Source organism: Gadus morhua, chromosome 8 (genome assembly GCF_902167405.1).
Source record: "Gadus morhua chromosome 8, gadMor3.0, whole genome shotgun sequence".
NCBI lineage: Eukaryota > Metazoa > Chordata > Actinopteri > Gadiformes > Gadidae > Gadus > Gadus morhua.
The window spans coordinates 2,480,236-2,504,237 of NC_044055.1; the positions used below are offsets into that span (position 1 = coordinate 2,480,236).

At 43.1% G+C, this 24,002-nt stretch overlaps 1 protein-coding gene across 1 annotated transcript in view; it reads left to right on the forward strand.

Annotated features, from left to right (window-relative positions):
- The window catches only part of LOC115548580 (deleted in malignant brain tumors 1 protein), a 59,523-nt gene that overhangs the window by 17,441 nt on the left and 18,080 nt on the right, over window positions 1-24,002 (forward strand). Inside the window, exons 7-14 of the mRNA XM_030363326.1 lie at window positions 9,555-9,875; window positions 10,094-10,414; window positions 10,799-11,119; window positions 11,314-11,634; window positions 16,885-17,205; window positions 17,606-17,926; window positions 18,145-18,465; window positions 20,265-20,369. Coding sequence (XP_030219186.1) covers window positions 9,555-9,875; window positions 10,094-10,414; window positions 10,799-11,119; window positions 11,314-11,634; window positions 16,885-17,205; window positions 17,606-17,926; window positions 18,145-18,465; window positions 20,265-20,369 — 2,352 coding nt within the window. The remainder of the gene's footprint in view (window positions 1-9,554; window positions 9,876-10,093; window positions 10,415-10,798; window positions 11,120-11,313; window positions 11,635-16,884; window positions 17,206-17,605; window positions 17,927-18,144; window positions 18,466-20,264; window positions 20,370-24,002) is intronic.

A 24,002-nucleotide genomic window follows, 5' to 3' on the forward strand; every position in this document is an offset into this window, starting at 1 on the left:
AAGGAAATGTTATATTCCTCAAATTTGTTATTACAGTTGACATCCATTTGATTATTCCTTCATCGAAACAGTCTTTTTTCCTTTCATAACTTTTGTGGTGCAGAACTGCATTTTTAAGCTGTTACAAAAGGTCAATGCTTTGCTGACAATAAAACAGCAGACTGTTCAAATATATGCAATGTGTTGGATTGATATATGAATAGATAGAATTACCCCCCACCAGAATACATTTAGGATCTCCACCAGGTCACCCTAAAATGCAGCAGAATGCAGGAAACCCCATACCCCCCCCCCCTTTATATACTTAATATGCCCCTGTGGCTTCCTGGGGGCTGAGCACCCCAAAAGTCAGAACCTAGAATCGCCCCTGCTATTAGCTGGTTAGATTTGCATTGAGAAATCATTAGGCTAACTGACATCTGTTAGGCTAACTGCTAACTTTTTTTACAATACAAACTCATAAAGCATATGACCAGATCCTGACTTTACCTCAAATCATTAGTACACATTTTAAGGTCTAATATAGCAACATACAGTATAATGATCTTTGGGACCTTGTCTTTTTATATTTATCCACTTCATTCATACTCCTGCTGTTCTCATTCACACACACATACTCCCCTCGTGCACACATGCACAGCTTTTCAATAATCCATCCTTTCCAATTCCTACATACTTCCACAGTACACACTCTCTTCCCCCCCCTCCTCCCCACATCCAGTCACCCACCCATACATACACCCCCCATGATGCACCCACCCTCTCATACATACCCCCCCCATGATGCACCCACCCTCTCATACATCCCCCCCCCATGATGCACCCACCCTCTCATACATACCCCCCCCATGATGCACCCACCCTCTCATACATACCCCCCCCATGATGCACCCACCCTCTCCAATCCTTCCTTCTACATACTTCCCCCCACGCTCTCATTTCTGTAGCTACTCCGTAGTCGAGATCCATTTGGTCCCTTATCCAATTTTTCAGTGTCACCTAGGTACCTAAACTTTTCCGTATCTTTTAGTCCATGTTTATCTTTTAGTTCCATGTGAGCATATTGATCCTTGGTTCATGATATCTGCTATTACTGAAAAGAGGCATGCCAATCTCTAGGTATGGTGAAGGGTTTGTGGTGATGTGGGGCTAGTTTAATTCCAAAGGCCTATGTGACTTCATCAGGGTGCATAGTATCCTGGATCCATGAAATAACTGGCTTTTAAAAATAAAGATCTGCCTACATCTATGGGAATCTAAAATACGGGTGTCTACACCTATGCACCCTGTAGTTTAATGGAGAACATATATTTATTTTCGATACCATATTCATTCACAAAGAAAATTGGCATCATTATAGGTTGGATTTTTCCTCATTTGTTTAATTAAGGCATTAAGATAAATTTCAATAAGATTATTTTCTATTCCACTTATAGTCAACTTTAGCATGGGTGGCTAAACGTATGCCTACCAATGTAAATCCTCTTCCTCTAGCAGGTCTGCTATAACTTCCGATAGTTATCTAGAAAAGAGGGCAAGCTAGTTCTCACACCTCATTGGTTTCCTTGTGTAGAAACAGGAAATAACAGGGAGGAGCCGGTCGGAGCAGCAACCACAGCTGATGCTCTGACCCCCCTATCATGATTTTCATCACATTTCTTTTGCAAGTTCAGTTGCTGTTTTGGGGTTAGGTAAGGACAGATAATTAAGAATATTTTACATATTTGTTTAACCATTCACAGCAATGGATAAATTCAAAGAGCAGCTGGATAGATAGAGGGGAGAGAGTATTCCTGTAGCCATATAGTTATACACAGGGGCACAGCCAGGAAAAAACATTTCTACCATTATGTATTCCTTCAAAGTATATTAAAATATAGATATTCCACTTCATGCAAACACTACCTTCCCAAAGATGGCACTTCTACTATACTCTTATGTATTGTTTTCTTATTTTGCATTTTAACATTTTCTCTTTTCATTATTTTGCATATTCAAAATATGTCACACATATCTGTGTTTTGGATTGATTTTAGGAATCATGCACATCTGAACTATGTTATTGAAGCTGAATGAATCCAACAATGCAACACATTTGGGACATAACCGAATAAACCATTGTTCACATCTTTTGGAGCGTGTGTGTGTGTGGGTATGATTTTTACTGATTAAAAAAAAGTTGCCAGTGCCGAAGAAAAGGGGCTTGCTTGCCCCTGTCAGAGAAATGGTTGCATCTATTGGAAACGTCATAGCGGTTTTTCGTAATAAAAGCAATATGCTTCTGTCCTATGCTTCTTTCACAAAAATTGATGTTTTCTTAATATTTAGGTGGACGTATCCCCTGCTCACCCCTGCAACACCTATGGTGTGATGCCGTTCTCTAACTTCTTCATTCTGACTGATGAGGCAGGGCAATGGTATCTAACCTGTATCTCTGCTCTATATCTCATTTAATGGTTCGTAGGCTTTCGAGGTAAAACCGAAAATATTTCCCAACCTTTTATCTCTGATAAATATAGCGTATTGCTTTCATTGAAACAAGTTATCTGTTTTAGGTGAACATGCATCTTTACTAAACATTATTTTCTATTGAAATATTGAAATAATGTTCTTCCGTCCTTCTTTGGTACAGATTCGTTTTTATATCTTGATGAAAAAGGGTATCAGTGTAGACAGCTGGATCAATAAATGTACGTACATTATAAAACTGCTCTGTTTAATTATTTAGTGTATTTGTTATTTTAGGGTACACAAATAAAACCTTGTGTTTGCCGAAGGGGAACGATTTATTCTTAGAAATAGAAACACCGTAACCCAAATGTCAGCTCTTCCAATGGAAAGCGACAATAAGACCAAGGACATACTGTCACGTCCCCACCCTGTTCCTTAAGTTATGTATTATTTGTTTCTTTCATTCTGTCATTGTTTTCTGTGGTACTTTGTATTAGTCACTTTTCCTCTCATTCCACGTCACTCCCTGCTTGTTTCCCGCCTCTGATCTACTTCCCCCACCTTGAATCTTTGCACCTGTCCCTCGTTATCTTTCCCCTCCTAGTATATTTAGTCAGTCCCAGCCTTCCAATACCCATGCTACCATACTATTTAGTATTGCAGATTTTTTTTTTGTATGTTCCAATTAGAGCTGTCAAGCGTTTACAATATTTAATCGTGATTAATCGCATTAATGTCATAGTTAACTCATGATTAATCGCGATTAATCGCAAATTCTTTTTCTATGCTAAATATCCCTTGATTTTTTTGTCGCAGAATTCTTCTCATTTTAATTCTCTTATCAACATGGTGAAGTGCATCGGCTTGCCTTGTGCAAATGATTTTTTATTGATAACAACATTGGCATATAATGATCAAAACAGGACGATACAAAAAAAGAGCCTATAGTGCAATTAAACGACTGCTTTGAACAAATGTCATTTGAACATAGCAGTAAGGCTACTGCTTCTTTGTTTTGAGCCAAAGAATTATTATTATTATTGTTATTATTTTTTTAAATAAAATAATTGCGTTAATCGCGCGATACATTTTTTAACGCCGTTAAAATTGGTTTGCGTTAACGCCGTTAATAACGCGTTTAACTGACAGCTCTAGTTCCAATACATGGTATTAAAAAGGCAGTAGACCAAAAATACCAGGATTTTGTACTACATCCGGACGCATTTCGTGGTATGCAAGCCAGTATGCTCTTTACCCACCTTCCCTGCCTACCTTGTCAACGTGTTTATATGCAAACGGGCATAAAAAAATGCACACACTGAGAGTCAAACGAAGATAGACGGACAGAAATGGATGATCCAGCAGAAACTGTTGAATAAGAGGCTTAAGCCATTTCTAAATGTAGGCTATTTATTTTCACAAAATGTTGTACAGACAATATTTCTACAAATCTATCTCCATTGTAGGCTATACTTATACTTTTACCTTGTGGTTGATTGTTAAATGTTGTTCAATTATGAATGTTGAGGTGTCTTCCATTCATTTCATACAACCACAGTAAATATATTGAACTGTTTTTTCTTTGTTATTAAATGGTGTATATATTTAGTGTATATCACTTAATACACCAATATTTAGTTTTACAAAACACTTTAATCTACAGCAGGCACTCTTATCTAAAGTGACATAAAAGTGATGCCGCAATCATGGCATCCATTTTTAGTAGCCACAAAAAACCGTCTATAGTCTTGTTTCTCATAGACATTGTGGTCATAGTCACTTAGGGCCCTATCTTGCATCTGGCACAATTTACTTTCTCAGTGGCGCATTAGGGCCGGATTAACACTTTCTGAGGCCCGGGGCTAATTACCCGGGTGAGGCCCTTCATATCATGATGTTCTGACGCATGACCTCACACAAACCCACTGACACATCAGCGTACACGGTAGGCCTACCAATCTATGACAGACTATTTAAAGTGAACTGGTAATATGATTTCAATTCAATTAAATTAATTTCAATTCAAGGGTAGCTTTATTATAATTGCAGTAGTGTTGACAGAGCTGACAGAATGAGGATGGGGAAACAAAATGTATCTGAATTGGCCTACTTGAAAATGTAGGAAAAAAGAAAGTATGAAATTGGTGATTTGGTGACTTTGGCAAATCATTACAGAAAAAGTAATAGGCCCTACAATGCATTTGCTATCAAGTACAGCAAGTTAGGCCCAGACAACATAAATGAACTGTTTTTTGAAAGTTACTTAATTTATAGAAATGCATCCTGTTTTTGTAAACTCATCAAAAACTATAAAACAATGTAGGGCCTATTGTAGGCTATTAAACAAAGGTCAATGAAGGCCCCGGCTATGGCTCAAACGGTTTGGGCATTGAATGGTTAATTTACTCCAGGAGTAACGCCCTGGTACATGTCTGGTTACGCACAACAAACCCCAAGCAAGAAGACAGGCAGGAATGTAGGCCTACGATGCAATATATTTGGGGTGAACTGTTTGAAATGTGCACACAAACAAGCTAAAACTATTTTACACATTAATGGGGCTGGGTCATATAGAGGAGGCCGCCGCGGCAAACATGACTCACCAAGGGACTTCAGAAGGCCCGTCTTCTGCTCTTCTGCCGTGCGAAATCATTAATGAGCTCCTCAAAGTCCATTTGGGCCAGCATGTCGTGCTCAATTGACATTAAAGTCAGATTGTTAAGTTTCTCCTCCAACATTGTCGTTCTCAGCCTGTTCTTGATAATTCCAAGTTTGGAAAATGACCTCTCCCCGCTGGCATTGCTGACAGGCAATGTAAGGTAGATCCGCAGTGCTATGTAGACATTTGGAAAAACTTGTTGTAGATTCCTTTCTCGAATGAATGACAGTAGGTTCATCGGCTGCCTGTTTACAGTGGAGACTTTTGCGAAATGCAAAAACTGTCCTAGTTCATCAGGGAAATCATCAGCCAGGTCTTCGTGGTATTTTGCCTGCAGGTTGACGCTTTTCTCACGTATTTCACTGAGAGACAATGTGTCCAGTTGCGTTAGAAATCCGAAGTAGGTGGACGTTTCTTTGTACACTGCGTGTCTCTGTTGTAATGCACTGATCAGTTTGTCTATGATGACAAAGAATGTCTCCCGAAAGCGATTTTCTCCCGCATTGGACACAAGGGTTGGTTCGTCTGTGTCATCGGCCGGGGTGGTGCGCCTCACCTGTCGAGTCACAGTGTACTGCTGTGACAGTGATAGCGATTTGGCCTGGGATTCCAAGTGTTTGTACTGGGAGCGTAAATTGGACACAAAGTCTATGAGGGACTGGAGCAATTCCACAGCAGTAACTAGGTCCAACTCCACCGTCTGCAGGGCCCAGCTTGTGATGTCAAACCTTTGCAGCACGGTATCCCATATGATGGCGAGGAATGCTGTCTCGAATCTATTCAATTTTTTTGCTAGAGACTTCGCCTCATCTCGTGCGGCTGATTTCTGATGGTCGTCTTCTGCTATCTCGTTTAAAGTGTCGTGGATATTTTTGAAATTTAAACTGAGAGCTTTTGTAGCCCGGGCGTGTGCTGCCCATCGCGTCGATGAAAGTCCCTTGACCATCTCCATGCGCTTGTTCTCGAGTCGTTAGACTCCAGTCCATCCATTAATATTTTCCAGCGGCTAGGCGAAGCTGAGAAAAAAGTGAAGATGGATTGAACTAGCCTAAAAAAAGAGCTGGCGTCAGGGCAACAATCCACACTACAGACCCCAACAAGGTTCAGGGAGTGGGACGCGCATGGAATCCAATCAGCAAGTGGGTTTATTTCCTGAATTCGGGCACGCAATCCCTTGTATGCACCTGCCATGTTAGACGCGTTGTCATAGCACTGAGTGTCCCCTGCAATTTTTAATGTCTATGTGCATGTCCTGCAGCACACCTGTGACTGAGTCAAAAAGGGACTCGCCTGTATGGCTAAAAATGGGCAGAAATTTCAAAAATCTCTCAAAGATCTTGCCCTCCTGAGACACGTAACGCACCACAAATGTTAGTTGGTCAGTGTGACTCAAATCCGGTGTAGAATCCACAATAAGTGAAAAATACTTTGCGTGTTGAAGCTGCATTATTATCTCTGATTGTACTCGCTGGCCCATGAGTGCAATAAACTCAGTGCATACAGTCGATGACAAATATGAGGGTGTCCCCCACCCCTTGTTTCCAAAACGTTTTAAGTGTTCATCCAAAAAAGGGTCAAACTTGGCCAGCAACTCTAAGATGCCCAAATAATTGCCGTTGTGCACTGAGCCCAGTGTTTCATTTTCTCCCCTGAAAGCGAGCCCACGCTCTGACAGAAATTTTATCACGGCCACAACTCTCCTCAATACCTCCTTCCAATAATTCGCCTCATCTTTCAGTTGATCCTGCAGGCCCGCGTCGATCCCACGCACCAGGGTGCGCGCAAGCCAAGTAAGCACAGCCTTTCTGTGGGGCTGACCCGCTTCGTGCATCTCGAAACAAAACACATTTCCAGTAGATGGGGAGTAAGACAACCATTCTCTTGCCACCTTCTCTCCATTTCTGAGCGAGCGACAGAACAATGTTTTGCTCAGACATCGCTTCTGATTTTTATAGCTCCTTTCAGAAGCCGAAAAATCGACATCTTTATGTTGACATTGTGTGGGTGCTTCAATTCCCTTTCCGACCCAATAGCTTCGCGTCTCCTCATTAACTTCTCCCCAGCAGGCAATGTCTGTTGATGTATCTGTTTTCGCCCCAGCCTCAGAATCAACAGGCTCATCTGCTACATTACCCACTGCTTCTTCTCCATCACTTGTTTCCTCAGAGATTGTAGCACTATTGCTAGCAGACTGGCTAGTTGGGCTGGTTAGTTGGCTAGCGGTGGTTGGCTGCTCTCCGTCACTGACAGTTGTATCTTTGTTGGTGGTAGCTGCTACAGCGGGCTGATTACTCCTCCACATGTTGGTTAATTTGGGTGTTTTCTGTAATAATTCTTTCGCTCTTTCCTTTTTTATTTCATCTAATTTTCGGTTTTTTGCTCCGCTCTCGTGTTTCCTTTGGCCCGGCATTTTCGCTCGTTTTTTTTTTTTTTTTTATGGATTTTTGTCATTTCACCTTCAGCGACCGGAGGCCCCCCTAGCGGCGAGGCCTGGGGCTACAGCCCGGTCAGCCCATTCGTTAGACCCGGCCCTTATGTCGTTGCTAGTTTGCAACTGGCGCAGAGTTTTCTTTTCCCTCCTGCGCCACGCGTCGGTAAATTAGGGAATGATCTTGGGCCCCAAGCGGCGGCTCGGCGAAAGGAGGAGGCGTGTTCTGGCGCAAATGTTCCCTGGTGCTATTTTGCAGTTTCAGAAACCACTTGCGCCACAAACCAGGAAATACCTGGTTTAAAGTCAGTGGCACGTTGTTCAGATGCTATTTTAAGGGCGCATGCATAATGTTGCTTGTGCACCTCGCACATACACTTTGCTTCTCTCATCTACCTAACCACACATTGGGGCGCGCGTGTGTGTATGTGTTAAAGAATTAATGAATGCGGGCACGCGTGTGTGCGTCCATCTGTTTAAACACACGCAAACTAAACACGTGACGCATAATACAGTCCATGGCAATGTATATTAACCGCACATGCATATTAGGAACACAAGTCGATAACAAAATGCATACAATACTGATACTGATACTGATAACTGACGAAACGATGTTTATAATTAATTTCATACATCATTGAATAGAACCACAGTTGCCGCATGTCACATGTGTGTTAAGTTTTCTTTGCCGAAATTTATTTGAGGACTCAGTATTTCTGAAGTTGTCGAAGAAAACCTTATTCCATGTGTGAATTAGGCCGTATTATTTGGCCATAAACTGAGCCATTTGAAGTTTGAAATTCATGTGCATCCTTTGTCTTGTTTTTCATGTTGCATACAGGTCATCTTCCCCTTGTTGGCTGCTTAGATACCAAATAAGGCAGGCAGGCTAGTTCTCTTATCACATTGGTTGTCTTATTAAGAAACAAGACAAACGTGTTTTTGTTTATTGTCAGAAACAAGACAACCAATTAGCCCCACGGGCCACGCCCGATATATACTTTCATGGTTAGACGCCTTATCAGTAATTTTCTTATTCTGACCAACGAGGAAAAACAGTATCTATCATGTATCTCTGCTCTCTATTTCTCTCTGCTTTTTATTTGCTTAACTTTTATTATAGGTAAAACCCCAAACTTATTTTCTAGCATTTATCTCAGAAATATGTAAACCATAGCTTCATATAAATATTTCATGCACATTTTGAATCAAGATGTTCTGAGTTGAAACTCATACATATCATGAAGCAGGCAACCTATTATCCAGAGAGCAGCAATAGATATATTGTTATGGTAAACTTTCGTTAGTTAGTTTGGCAGCATTGGGCCAGTGGTAGCCTGGTGAGTTAAGTGAGACTTGTTTTCCAGGTGGATAGACAGTGAGTGAACACCAAGGCTTTTGAACCAATACCTTCCATACCTCAAACTTATACAACCTATTATACCACAGGTCATACCAGTGATCCAACGACCGCTCCTCAAGGACCAGACAACCACCCAGCCGCTGAGGGGGAGGTCCGCTTGGTGAATGGAGGGAATGGCTCCTGTTCAGGCAGGGTTGAGGTCTTCCTCCAGGGCCAGTGGGCCACAGTTTGTGATGATGAATGGGACCTGGTCGATGCCCAGGTGGTGTGTAGACAGTTGGGCTGTGGGAGGGTGCTGGCTGCACCACATCGGGCCACTTTTGGAAGTGGACAAGGGCCTATAGGGTTGGATAAGGTCAACTGCAATGGCCGCGAATCTGTGCTCACACAGTGTGGCCACAGAGGACTGTGGACCCACAACTGTGGTCACCAGGAGGACGCTGGTGCTGTCTGTGAAGGTAATACATTTAACATGTGGCTATGCATTACCTTCTTTGTCTTTTGCTAAAGTAGCACGATACTCAATCTATGGCTTATTTTACTATCAAATAAAAAGGCATATGAGGAAAAAGTGCTTATTTTGTTGAGGTTGTACTCATTCAATGCATTTCTGAATCAACGCACAGTCAAATGTTTTCCTTTTGTCGTAGCTGCCTCTCCAGTGAGACTGGTCAACGGTCTCTCCAACAACCCCTGTTCAGGCAGGGTGGAGATCTTCCTCCAGGGCCAGTGGGCCACAGTTTGTGATGATGGCTGGGGCCTGGCCGATGCCCAGGTGGTGTGTAGACAGGTGGGCTGCGGGAGGGTGCTGTCTGCACCACATGGGGCCCATTTTGGACCTGGACAAGGGCCGATAGGGTTGGATCGTGTCAAATGCAATGGCCACGAATCTGATCTCACACAGTGTGGCCACAGAGGACTGTGGACCCACCACTGTGATCACCAGGAGGACGCTGGTGTTGTCTGTGAAGGTGATACATTTAACATGTGGCTATGCATTACCTTCTTTGTCTTTTGCTAAAATAACATGACACTAAATCTATGGCTTATTTTCCTGTCCAATGAATAAGATCCCATTCTTCTGAAAGCATGTGATGAAAACATGCTTATTATGTTTGTTATTTGAGGTTGTCTTCATTCAATGAATTCTTCAATCAACCCGTAGTCAAATGTTTTCCTTTTGTCGTAGCTCCCTCTCCAGTGAGACTGGTCAACGGTCTCTCCAACAACCCCTGTTCAGGCAGGGTGGAGGTCTTCCTCCAGGCCCAGTGGGGCACAGTTTGTGATGATGACTGGGACCTGAATGATGCCCAGGTGGTTTGTGCACAGCTGGGCTGTGGCAGTGCCATATCAGCCACCAACGAGGCATATTTTGGCCAGGGAACAGGACCCATCTGGTTGGACGATGTCAACTGTGGAGGAAATGAAACGTCAATAACCGACTGTGAACATCGAGGGTTTGGTTCTCAGAACTGCAAACACGTTGAAGACGCTGGCATCATCTGTGATGGTAAACATGCATTTAGTGTGTATGTGTGTGTGTGTGTGTGTGTGTGTGTGTGTGTGTGTGTGTGTGTGTGTGTGTGTGTGTGTGTGTGTGTGTGTGTGTGTGTGTGTGTCTTTGTAATTGACTTTATGTTTGTGCATGTGTGTTTTTTGGTGTGAAAAAAGACCCAGTGCTGAACAACAAAGACCCTCCCCTGTTGGAGGCATGGTTGCGTATTGGCGTAATGACATGCTCATAGACGTATCACTGGAAAAGGTGGTCGCTGGGTTTGCCGATGCATGGGCTGTCAATACTTTTCAACTGTTATGTTTGTTATTTGAGGTTGTGTTCATACCAGTACTTCTTCAATCAGCTTGTTCTCGTTGATATTTTTTTCTCTTTTCATAGCTGCAACTCCAGTGAGACTGGTCAACGGTACCTCCACCAACCCCTGTTCAGGCAGGGTGGAGATCCTCCTCTATGGCCAGTGGGCCACAGTTTGTGATGACGACTGGGACCTGGCCGATGCCCAGGTGGTGTGTAGACAGTTGGGCTGTGGGAGGGTGCTGTCTGCACCACATGGGGCCACTTTTGGACCTGGCCAAGGGCGTATAGGGTTGGATGATGTCAACTGCAATGGCCAGGAATCTGCGCTCACACAGTGTGGCCACGGAGGACTGTGGACCCACAACTGTGGTCACCAGCAGGACGCTGGTGTGGTCTGTGAAGGTAATACATCCATGAACATGTGGCTATTCATAATCTTCTTTGTCTCTTGCTAAAATAGCATGATACTAGATCTATGGCTCATTTTACTATCAAATAAATAGGCATGTGATGAAAAGTGCTTATTGTGTTTGAATTTGTCCTCATTCAATAACTTTTTGATTCAACCCGTAGTCAAATGTTTTCCTTTGTCTCAGCTGCCTCTCCAGTGAGACTGGTCAACGGTCTCTCCAACAACCCCTGTTCAGGCAGGGTGGAGGTCTTCCTCCAGGGCCAGTGGGCCACAGTTTGTGATGATCACTGGGATCTGGTCGATGCCCAGGTGGTGTGTAGACAGGTGGGCTGTAGGAGGGTGCTGTCTGCACCACATGGTGCCAGATTTGGACCTGGACAAGGGCCTATAGGGTTGGATGATATCAACTGCACTGGCCATGAATCTGATCTCACACAGTGTGGCCACAGAGGACTGTGGACCCACGACTGTGGTCACCAGGAGGACGCTGGTGTTGTCTGTGAAGGTAATACATTTAACATGTGGCTACACATTATCTGCTTTGTCTTCTGCTAAAATAACCTGAGAATAAATCTATGTTCAAAGCCGGCAGAATTTCAAACAGCTTTTAATGGCTATTCAAACTCACTTTAAAAACCTATTGAAATTCGCAATTCCACTTCATAATATAAGAATTGTAACTATGTATGTATATAGGGGCCATCGCCCTTGGGACGTGTGAGATGTTTTGGGTTAATTTCCACAAAAATGATGAAATGCTTAATGCTATCAGGGCATTTGCTCTCGAGCTGTGACTCGGATTCACTCTGAATCGCTTGGGGACCCTCACCTCATTGCACCCTACTGACTTGTGGCTGGTCACTGTCAATTGTTGCCATCTATCCATTTGCGATAGTAAGAATTCACAATCACCAGTGACTGCTTTGGTTGTTCGTCAAGTGAAAAAAAAAGTTTTTTAAGTTAGAGTGTTAGCCGTTGGATGAGGTTGAGGGATCACTAACTGATCCCTGTTGAGTCAGCTGGCGCACCGGACAGCAACAATGTCCCTGCACTTCTGTCTGCCTTTGGCCATCTTCTCCATAGTTATCCAGCTCTGTTGGTGATGTTTCGCTGCAGAGCGTTGCTAATCTAAGATTTAATGTTTTATCCAATGTTATGTTAAATTTGTTCTACTGTTAAATCGGTTCCACTGTTTTTATCTGTTGACAGGTATTCCTGACAACCAAAACAATGTGGAATTAATTAACCTCTGTAGGTCGGTCTTCGCCATTCCCATCATCATTCTGGTCATTCTTTATTGCTGGAGAAAAAAGAGTAAGTCACATTAGTCACCAGTTTGAACTAAATAAAACCTTACTCTCATGGAGATGTATACATATGTTATGTGTCTGTGCCATTTGGTCAATAGAGCATCATACAGAAAACCTCGATTCTGAACAGGTAAGCCGATTTCCTTTAAATTATACTCTCAATATGTTGCTATTCAGGTTTGTTACCTCCGATAACTATCCTTTGAATCTCCAAATGTATACGTTAAACCACTATAAATATTGAACAAAACAACAGAACACACGTACATGACATTCTCTTCCCAGAGTCCAAACTGTGACCAAGCTGCCGCCATCTATATGAATGTGAGTCTGTTGGGACCCCCTCCTCTCCCTTTGGAGCCCACTGACATAGAACTCAGCCCCATAAGCACCTAGGAGGCTCTATGGGAGATATTGACTGGAGGTTTAAAGTAAGTATCAGCATTATCTTGCCGACATGAATGAAATAAGTGTGGAAAAGCAGAGTCAACGAAGGCCTACATCCCGAGGGTTACCGACATGTCCCTCATCCCCAGCTTCTGCTGCCCCTGAGATGAACCACGGTTACTGGGCTGACTCCAAGTGGACCCCTTAAAGCTGTGAACCCCTCTATTCCTGGCTCACCTCATCCTGACAGGAAGAGAAGGGGAGGGCTTTATGACAGCCACAATGAACAAAGGAGCCCCCTTCATTCTTCCTTTCACTTTACTTAGAATGACTTGTATGTTAATGTTAACTAGTTAATGTTACAATCAAAGACCGCCTGCTTTATGAATGTATTCCAAAATCACTTATGTTGCTTTTTCATTTGAATGCATGCTTATTGTCTTAGTAGAAGGGATTGTCATTGTTCTCGTGCATGTCGCATCTTTATGTTAACCCATACATGTGGTATAGGGGATTGAATCCTGTGATTATACTTGGGTATGATTTTTACTGATAAAAAAAAAATTGCCAGTGCCGAAGAGAAGGGGCTTGCTTGCCCCTGTCAGAGAAATGGTTGCATCTATTGGAAACATCATAGCGGTTTTTCATAATAAAAGCAATATGCTTCTGTCCTATGCTTCTTTCACAAAAAATGATGTTTTCTCAATATTGAGGTGGACGTATCCCCTGCTCACCCCTGCAACACCTATGGTGTGATGCTGTTCTCTAATTTCCTCATTCTGACTGATGAGGCAGGGCAATGGTATATAACCTGTATCTCTGCTCTTTATCTCATTTAATGGTTCGTAGGCTTTCGAGGTAAAACCGAAAATAATATTTATTATTGCTTTCATTGAAACAAAATCTGTTTTAGGTGAACATGCATCTTTACTAAACATTATTTTCTATTGAAATATCGAAATAATGTTCGTCCGTCCTTCATTGGTACAGATTCGTTATTATATCAGTGTAGACAGCTGGATCAATAAATGTACGTACATTATAAAACTGCTCTGTTTAATTATTTAGTGTATTTGTTATTTTAGGGTACACAAATAAAACCTTGTGTTTGCCGAAGGGGAACGATTTATTCTTAGAAATAGAAACACCCTAACCCAAATGTCAGCTCTTCCAATGGAAAGCGACAATAAGACCAAGGACATACTGTCACGTCCCCACCCCGCTCCTTAAGTTATGGATTATTTGTTTCTTTCATTCTGTCATTGTTTTCTGTGGTACTTTGTATTGCTCACTTTTCCTCTCATTCCACGTCGCTCCCTGCTTGTTTCCCGCCTCTGATCGTCTTCCCCCACCTTGAATCTTTGCACCTGTCCCTCGTTATCTTTCCCCTCCTAGTATATTTAGTCAGTCCCAGCCTTCCAATACCCATACTACCATACTATTTAGTATGGCAGATTTCTTTTTTGTATGTTCCAATACATAGAATTAAAAAGGCAGTAGGATACCAGGATTTTGTACTACATCCGGACGCATTTCATGGTATGCAAGCCAGCATGCTCTTTGCCCACCTTCCCTGCCTACCTTGCAACGTGTTTATATGCAAACGGGCATAAACAAATGCACACACTGAGAGTCAAACAAAGATAGACGGACAGAAATGGATGATCCTGCAGAAACTGTTGAATAAGAGGCTGAAGCAATTTCTAAATGTATTTATTTTCACAAAATGTTGTACAGACAATATTTCTACAAATCTATCTCCATTGTAAGCTATACTTTTACCTTGTGGTTGATTGTTAAATGTTGTTCAAATATGAATGTTGAGGTGTCTTCCATTCATTTCATACAACCACAGTAAATATATTGAACTGTTTTTTCTTTGTTTTTGTTTTTTTTCTTTGATATTAAATGGTGTATATATTTAGTGTATATCACTTAATACACTATTATTTAGTTTTACAAAACACTTTAATCTACAGCAGGCACTCTTATCTAAAGTGACATAAAAGTGATGCCACAATCATGGCATCCATTTTTAGTAGCCACAAAAAACCGACCGTATAGTCTTGTTTCTCATAGACATTGTGGTCATTGTCACTTAGGGCCCTATCTTGCATCCGGCACAATTTACTTTCTCAGTGGCGCATGTGTCGTTGCTAGTTTGCAACTGGCGCAGAGTTTTCTTTTCCCTCCTGCGCCACGCGTCGGTAAATTAGGGAATGATCTTGCGCCCCAAGGGGCGGCTCGGCGAAAGGAGGAGTTCTGTGTTCTGGCGCAAATGTTCCCTGGTACTATTTTGCAGTTTCAGAAACCACTTGCGCCACAAACCAGGAAATACCTGGTTTAAAGTCAGTGGCACGTTGTTCAGATGCTATTTTAAGGGCGCATGCATAATGTTGCTTGTGTACCTCGCGCATACACTTTGCTTCTCTCATCTACCTAGCCACACATTGGGGCGTGTGTGTGTGTATGTGTTAAAGAATTAATGAATGCGGGCACGCGTGTGTGCGTCCATCTGTTTAAACACACGCAAACTAAACACGTAACGCATAATACAGTCCATGGCAATGTATATTAACCGCACATGCATATTAGGAACACAAGTCGATAACAAAATACATACAATACTGATAAAAAACGATGTTTATAATTAATTTCATATATCATTGAATAGAACCACAGTTGCCGCATGTCACATGTGTGTTAAGTTTTCTTTGCCGAAATTTATTTGAGGACTCAGTATTTCTGAAGTTGTCGAAGAAAACCTTATTCCATGTGTGAATTAGGCCGTATTATTTGGCCATAAACTGAGCCATTTGAAGTTTGAAATTCATGTGCATCCTTTGTCTTGTTTTTCATGTTGCATACAGGTCATCTTCCCCTTGTTGGCTGCTTAGATACCAAATAAGGCAGGCAGGCTAGTTCTCTTATCACATTGGTTGTCTTATTAAGAAACAAGACAAACGTGTTTTTGTTTTTTGTCAGAAACAAGACAACCAATTATCCCCACGCCCGATATATACTTTCATGGTTAGACGCCTTATCAGTAATTTTCTTATTCTGACCAACGAGGAAAAACAGTATCTATCATGTATCTCTGCTCTCTATTTCTCTCTGCTTTTTATTTGCTTAACTTTTATTATAGGTAAAACCCCAAACTTATTTTCTAGCATTTATCTCAGAAATATGTAAACCATAGCTTCATATAAATATTTCATGCACATTTTGAATCAAGATGTTCTGAGTTGAAACTCATACATATCATGAAGCAGGCAACCTATTCTCCAGAGAGCAGCAATAGATATCTTGTTATGGTAAACTTTCGTTAGTTAGTTTGGCAGCATTGGGCCAGTGGTAGCCTGGTGAGTTAAGTGAGACTTGTTTTCCAGGTGGATAGACAGTGAGTGAACACCAAGGCCTTTGAACCAATACCTTCCATACCTCAAACTTATACAACCTATTATACCACAGGTCTTACCAGTGATCCAGCGACTGCTCTTCAAGGACCAGACAACCACCCAGCCACTGAGGGGGAGGTCCGCTTGGTGAATGGAGGGAATGGCTCCTGTTCAGGCAGGGTGGAGGTCTTCCTCCAGGGCCGGTGGGCCACAGTTTGTGATCGTGGCTGGGACCTGGTCGATGCCCAGGTGGTGTGTAGACAGTTGGGCTGTGGGAGGGTGCTGTCTGCACCACGTGGGGCCACTTTTGGACCTGGTCAAGGGCCTATAGGGTTGGCTAATGTCAAATGCAATGGCCACGAATCTGAGCTCACACAGTGTGTCCATAGAGTGCCGACCCACTGGTGTGGTCACAGTGAGGACGCTGGTGTTGTCTGTGAAGGTAATACATTTAACAAGTGGCTACACAATATCTACTTTGTCTGCTGCTAAAATAACATGACACTAAATCTATGCCTTATTCTCCTATCCAATGAATAATATCCCATTCTTCTGAAAGCTTGTGATGAAAACATGCTTATTTTGTTTGTTATTTGAGGTTGTCTTCAATCAATGAATTCTTCAATCAACCCGTAGTCAAATGTTTTCCTTTTGTCGTAGCTGCCTCTCCAGTGAGACTAGTCAACGGTCTCTCCAACAACCCCTGTTCAGGCAGGGTGGAGGTCTACCTCCAGGGCCAATGGGGCACAGTTTGTGATGATGACTGGGACCTGAATGATGCCCAGGTGGTTTGTGCACAGCTGGGCTGTGGCAGTGCCATATCAGCCACCAACGAGGCATATTTTGGACCGGGAACAGGACCCATCTGGTTGGACGATGTCCACTGTGGAGGAAATGAACCGTCAATAACCGACTGTGAACATCAAGGGTTTGGTTCTCAGAACTGCGAACACGTTCAAGACGCTGGCATCATCTGTGATGGTAAACCTGCATTTAGTGTGTGTGTGTTTGTGTTTGTGTGTGTGTGTGTGTGTGTGTGTGCATGCGTGTGTGTGTGAGGGTGCGTGTCTTTGTCATTGTCTTTATGTGTGTGCATGTGTGTTTTTGGGAGTGAAAAAAGACCCAGTGCTGATCAACAAAGACACGCCCCTTTTGGAGGCATAGTTGCGGCACATTGGAGGCACGTTCAAGACGCTGGCATCATAGGAGTATTTATTAATGACATGCTCACAGACGTATCACTGGAAAATGTGGTCGCTGGGTTTGCCGATGCATGGGCTGTCAATACTTTTCAACTGTTATGCTTGTTATTTGAGGTTGTGTTCATGCCAGTACTTCTTCAATCAACTTGTTCTCGTTGATATTTTTTCTCTTTTCATAGCGGCCAATCCAGTGAGACTGGTCAAAGGTCTCTCCAACAACCCCTGTTCAGGCAGGGTGGAGATCCTCCTCTATGGCCAGTGGGCCACAGTTTGTGATGATGGCTGGGACCCGGCCGATGCCCAGGTGGTGTGTACACAGTTGGGCTGCGGGAGGGTGCTGTCTGCACCACGTGGGGCCACTTTTGGACCTGGACAAGGGCCTATAGGGTTGGATAATGTCGACTGCAATGGCCACGAATCTGTGCTCACACAGTGTGGCCACAGAGGACTGGGGACCCAATACTGTGATCACAGTGAGGACGCTGGTGTTGTCTGTGAAGGTAATACATTTAACATGTGGCTACACATTATCTGCTTTGTCTTCTGCTAAAATAACATGACACTAAATCTATGGCTTATTTTCCTATCCAATGAATAATATCCGATTCTTCTGAAAGCATGTGATGAAAACATGCTTATTTAGTTTGTTTTTTGAGGTTGTCTTCAGTCAATGTATTCTTCAATCAACCCGTAGTCAAATGTTTTCCTTTTGTCGTAGCTGCCTCTCCAGTGAGACTGGTCAACGGTCTCTCCAACAACTCCTGTTCAGGCAGGGTGGAGGTCTTCCTCCAGGGCCAGTGGGGCACAGTTTGTGATGATGACTGGGACCTGAATGATGCCCAGGTGGTTTGTACACAGCTGGGGTGTGGCAGTGCCATATCAGCCACCAACAAGGCATATTTTGGATCGGGAACAGGACCCATCTGGTTGGACGATGTCAACTGTGGAGGAAAGGAAACGTCAATAACCGACTGTAAACATCAAGGGTTTGGTTCTCAGAACTGCGAACACGTTCAAGACGCTGGCATCATCTGTGATGGTAAACCTGCATTTAGTGTGTGTGTGTGTGTGTGTGTGTGTGTGTGTGTGTGTGTGTGTGTGTGTGTGTGTGTGTGTGTGTGTGTGTGTGTGTGTGTGTGCGTGCGTGTGTGTGAGGGTGCGTGTCTTTGTCATTGTCTTTATGTGTGTGCATGTGCATGTGTGTTTTTGGGAGTGAAAAAAGACCCAGTGCTGATCAACAAAGACACGCCCCTTTTGGAGGCATAGTTGCGGCACGTTGGAGGCACGTTCAAGACGCTGGCATCATAGGAGTATTTATTAATGACATGCTCATAGACGTATCACTGGAAAAGGTGGTCGCTTGGTTTGCCGATGCATGGGCTGTCAATACTTTTCAACTGTTATGCTTGTTATTTGTGGTTTTGTTCATGCCAACACTTCTTCGATCAACTCGTTCTCGTTGATATTTTTTCTCTTTTCATAGCGGCAACTCCAGTGAGACTGGTCAACGGTCTCTCCAACAACCCCTATTCAGGCAGGGTGGAGATCCTCCTCTATGGCCAGTGGGCCACAGTTTGTGATGATCACTGGGACCTGGCCGATGCCCAGGTGGTGTGTAGAGAGTTGGGCTGTGGGAGGGTGCTTTCTGCACCACGTGGGGCCACTTTTGGACCTGGACAAGGGCCTATAGGGTTGGATGATGTCAACTGCAATGGCCACGAATCTGAGCTCACACAGTGTGGCCATGGAGGACTGTGGACCCACGACTGTGGTCACAGTGAGGACGCTGGTGTTCTCTGTGAAGGTAATACATTTAACATGTGGCTACACATTATCTGCTTTGTCTTCTTACAATAAATCTATGGCTTATTTTCCTATCCAATGAATAATATCTCATTCTTCAGAAAGATTGTGATGAAAACATGCTGATTTAGTTTGTTATTTGAGGTTGTCTTCATTCAATGACCCAACCCGTAGTCAAATGTTTTCCTTTTGTCGTAGCTGGCCCTCCAGTGAGACTGGTCGACGGTCTCTCCAACAACCCCTGTTCAGGCAGGGTGGAGAAGTTCCCATCTTTCAGAGGATGATACATTGACAATGTATCATCGCTCGGGAAGAATGTCCCCGAAAACACAGATTTGTCTCCAGGGGCCCCTCTGATATGCGGTCACACTTTCTTTTGTTTATCTGCTATTACAACAAATAAGGCTGCCTGCCTTATTTGTTGTCGTAGTGACAAACAGTTCTAGTTCTCTATGGACATGTTAGAAAATCGAAGGGCGTGATATTATGCCACCAGGTGTGAGTGTGATTAGCCATTCAAAGCCGGCAGAATATCAAACAGCTTTTATGGCTATTCACACTCACACTTGGTGGCCTAATATCACCCCTTTAAAAACCTATTCCAATTCACAATTCCACTTCATAATATGAGAATTGTAACTGTGTACGTATATAGTGGCCATCGCCCTTGAGACGTGTGAGAAGTTTTGGGTTAATTTCCACAAAAATGATCAAATGCTTAACGCTATCAGGGCATTTGCTCTCGATCTGTGACTCGGATTCACTCCGAATCGCTTGGGGACCCTCACCTCATTGCACCCTACTGACTTGTGTCTGGTCACCGTCAATTGTTGCCATCTATGCATTGCGTAGTAGTAAGAATAGTAAGAATTCACGTTCAACAGTGACTGCTTTGGTTGTTTGGCAAGTGAAAAAGGTCACTCAAGAGAGACATCCTACTGTTCCTTTTTTAAGTTAGTGTCCCGGTTGGATGAGGTTGATGGATCACTGACTCATCCCTGTTGAATCCCTTCCTCTGTTTTTATCTGTTGACAGGTATTCCTGACAACAAAAACAATCTGAAATTAATTAACCTCTGTCGTTCGGCCTTCGTCATTCCCATCATCATTCTGGTCATTCTTTATTGCTGGAGGAAAAAGAGTAAGTCACATTAGTCACCAGTTTGAACTAAATAAAACCTTACTCTCATGGAGATTTATGCATACATGTTATGTGTCTGTGCCATTTTTTCAATAGAGCATCATACAGAAAACCTCGATTCTGAACAGGTAAGTAAATTATACCCTCCAAATATGTTGCTATTCACATTTCTTACCTCCGATAACTACCCTTCGAATTTCCAAATGTCAACTTTAAACAACTATAAATATTGAACATATCAATAAAAGAGAAAATGTTGTTCATAAGATAATTAAACAACAAAACACACGTACATTACATTCTCTTCCCAGAGTCCAAACTGTGACCAAGCTGACGCCATCTCTTTGAATGTGAGTCTGTTAGGACCCCCTCCTCTCCCTTTGGAGCCCACTGACATAGAACTCAACCCCATAAGCACCTAGGAGGCTCTATGGGAGACATTGACTGTAGGTTTAAAGTAAGTATCAGCGTTATCTTGCCGGCATGAATGAAATAAGTGTGTAAAAGCAGAGTCAACGAAGGCCTACATCCCGAGGGTTACCGACATGTCCCTCATCCACAGCTTCTGCTGCCCCTGAGATGAACCCCGGTTACTGGGCTGACTCCAAGTGGACCCCTTAAAGCTGTGAACCCCTCTATTCCTGGCTCACCTCATCCTGACAGGAAGAGAGGGGGAGGGCTTTGTGACAGCCACAATGAACAAAGGAACCCCCTTCATTCTTCCTCTCCCTTTACTTAGAATGACTTGTATGTTAATGTTAACTAGTTAATGTTACAATCAAAGACTGCCTGCATTATGAATGTATTCCAAAATCACATATGTTGGTTTTTCATTTGAATGCATGCTTATTGTCTTGGTAGAAGGGATTGTCATTGTTCTCGTGCATGTCACATCTTTATGTTAACCCATATATGTGGTATAGAGGTTTGATTCCTGTGATTATACTTGGCTACTTTATGCATCGGGTGTTGTGATTGGCCAGTGCATGTGAGAGGCATCCAACATTTTTTGAAAATAACATGAAGCCTGAGTCCTTCGCAAACCAACTAATGTTTTGCGCTTGTGCCTTTATCTTTCAAACTTCAGCTTACTCAACCAATATTATTTCCGTCTTTTCAGGCCTCTTTTTTTTTTTACTTGTGAATTGGGATTCAACTGGCCTAAAAGATTCCCTTTGGCCAAGTCCGACCTGGGTGAATCTCACTGTTGGCGACAACCTTATTGAAATCAATCCGACAAGAAGTGATGGATCGAAAGAGCGCTTGTTGTAGTCCATCTTCGGAAAATTGTAGTTTCACGCTAGCGACGCTAGAGGTCAGCAATACTCACTGCCGCACAATTCATTTTAAACAGGGCTGGCTCTTCCTCTGTTTGAAAGGAAGCAGCTTTTCATCTCTCCTTCACCCGATGACTTCCACAAAGGTTAAGGAAAGGTGGCATAAAGATCAGGAGATTTGACTTTCTGGATTGGGCCCTGGTAGCAGTACTGTTATGAACAGGGGCGTAGCCAGGATAATAGGGCCCCATGAAAGGTTATCTGTATGGGCCCCTATGGTACGCAGGCCACATTTTGTCCACCATTCATTCTAAATCTATTACAATTATTTCACTTAATGTAGACCATATATTGGGGAAATATCTGCCCAAAGCTGGCTCTGCTGCTTTACTTTTTATTATTTACTTATTTTCAAGAACATTTTCTCTTTTCATAGTTCAAATAATTTCTGAATTAAAATGTAATAGCCAAATACGATATTTCATGACCTATTGATTAATCATGTATCACTTAAATTTCAGAGCCCTTTCTAGAGTCCTTCTCTCAGGTTTAACTGACATCACCTTTAGCCCTTTTGCCTCACTGCTGGTAATAAAAGTGTAAAATAACATCCATATTTGTTTCATGTGTTGTAGATATGAAAGATCATTTCTGAACACGTAATTACATTTAGTTTGTGATTTACCACAATTATTGAATGTTTCATGAAGTTGTATAGTTCTAGATACATGTACGTTTATAAATTGTAGTTGCAGATCTATATAATCTATTAGTTCTTTAAATACAGATCTCGATCCACGCATGACTATTGCATTCATAGTCTATGTTTTACTGCAAAGTTTTCACAAATTCCCCGGTGCCGGCAAGCGTCAACCCGCCGTATGAAACATTGAGGTCGTGCCCATAGACATCTAATGCCGCTTTTCCACTGCATGGTACCAGCTCGACACGACTCGACTCGACTCGACTCAGCTCGCCTTTTTTGCGTTTCCACCGCGATCTAGTACCTCAAGTGGCTGCTTTTTCTAGTACCGCCTCGCTCTAGGTTCCAAGCGGCTGAGCCGATGCTAAAAGGTGACGTCGGCAGACGGCCGGCCACTGATTGGCCAGAGAGTGTGACGAAGTCACGAGAGCGACATGGCAACCATGCTGGTAACGATAGAACAGCCATAGTAGCGCCGCAGCCAACATATTCCACTTCTTCAACATGCCAGCTAATAATACGAACACGAATACCATCGCATCTATGTTTTTCTCATTGTTGTTATGTGTGTTCTGTCCATGTGTGGGTTACGTAGGTGTTGTTTGCGTCGCGTACAAAAATACGTCACGGCCCTTTCGCGCAGACGACCCCGCCCACGTCCCGGAGGTACTATTTGCGGTGGAAAAGCACCCGCGCTGCTACCGTGTCGAGTCGTGTCGAGTCGTGTCGTGTCGAGTCGAGCTACATGTGCGGTGGAAAAGCGGCATTATAGATAGACGGAGCATCGATTGCTACCGCCTACTGGCGCTGACGAGACGCGGGGCCGCCATCTTGGAGTGGTCATCCGCTCCACTCAGTGTAATCCGTTTGGCTGGAGCAATGAACTGTCAGCGCATTTAATTAATCATACCTCACTGAATACCACAGATTTTCATGCGGTTTTTTGTCATACGTGTAGCTATGATAAAGGCCACATGGTTTGGCGTGTTATATTATTCAATACTAATTATACCAATAGTACGGTAATGTTAAATCTTGCTTGTGAAAAGTAATCCCCCGATTCCTATTATGGATTGTCCGCCGATTTGAGCAGGAATACGCTGAACAACAGCCCGGCATCCTGTTTCTGCTGCTGTTGCTGCTCCCGGTTGACCACTCCAAGATGGCGGCCGTATTTCTCGCGTCCCAGCAGCCAATGCTCCGTCTGTCTATAAGATGTCTATGGTCGTGCCTACCTCATTTCTGTGATAACGGCGCAACGGGTAATTAAAACGTCAGCTGGTCCACCACTAGGTGGCATACATACTGCTATTGACAATACGACTTCACTCTCCAGATGGGGAGATACTTTGTGCTTATGATGAAGGAAGGAAAGTGGCTGAATTGATGAGAGATTCACTGCCATGTATAAACAAGCATTGGAGATGGCCAACACCATTGGTGTTACCCCAACGAAGAGGTGAATTACCGTGAAGCAGCAACATAGAGGCTATTTTATCCTAATATTAAATGCACCCATTGCATTCACCGCACATTGCCAGTGACCATATGCTCGGTGAGAGGTCTTTCTTGGTCAAAAGCCGCCTGAAAACCTGGTTGAGATCCAGTATGGGGGATGAGAGGCTTTAGGCCCTGCTCTAAAGAATGTGCACA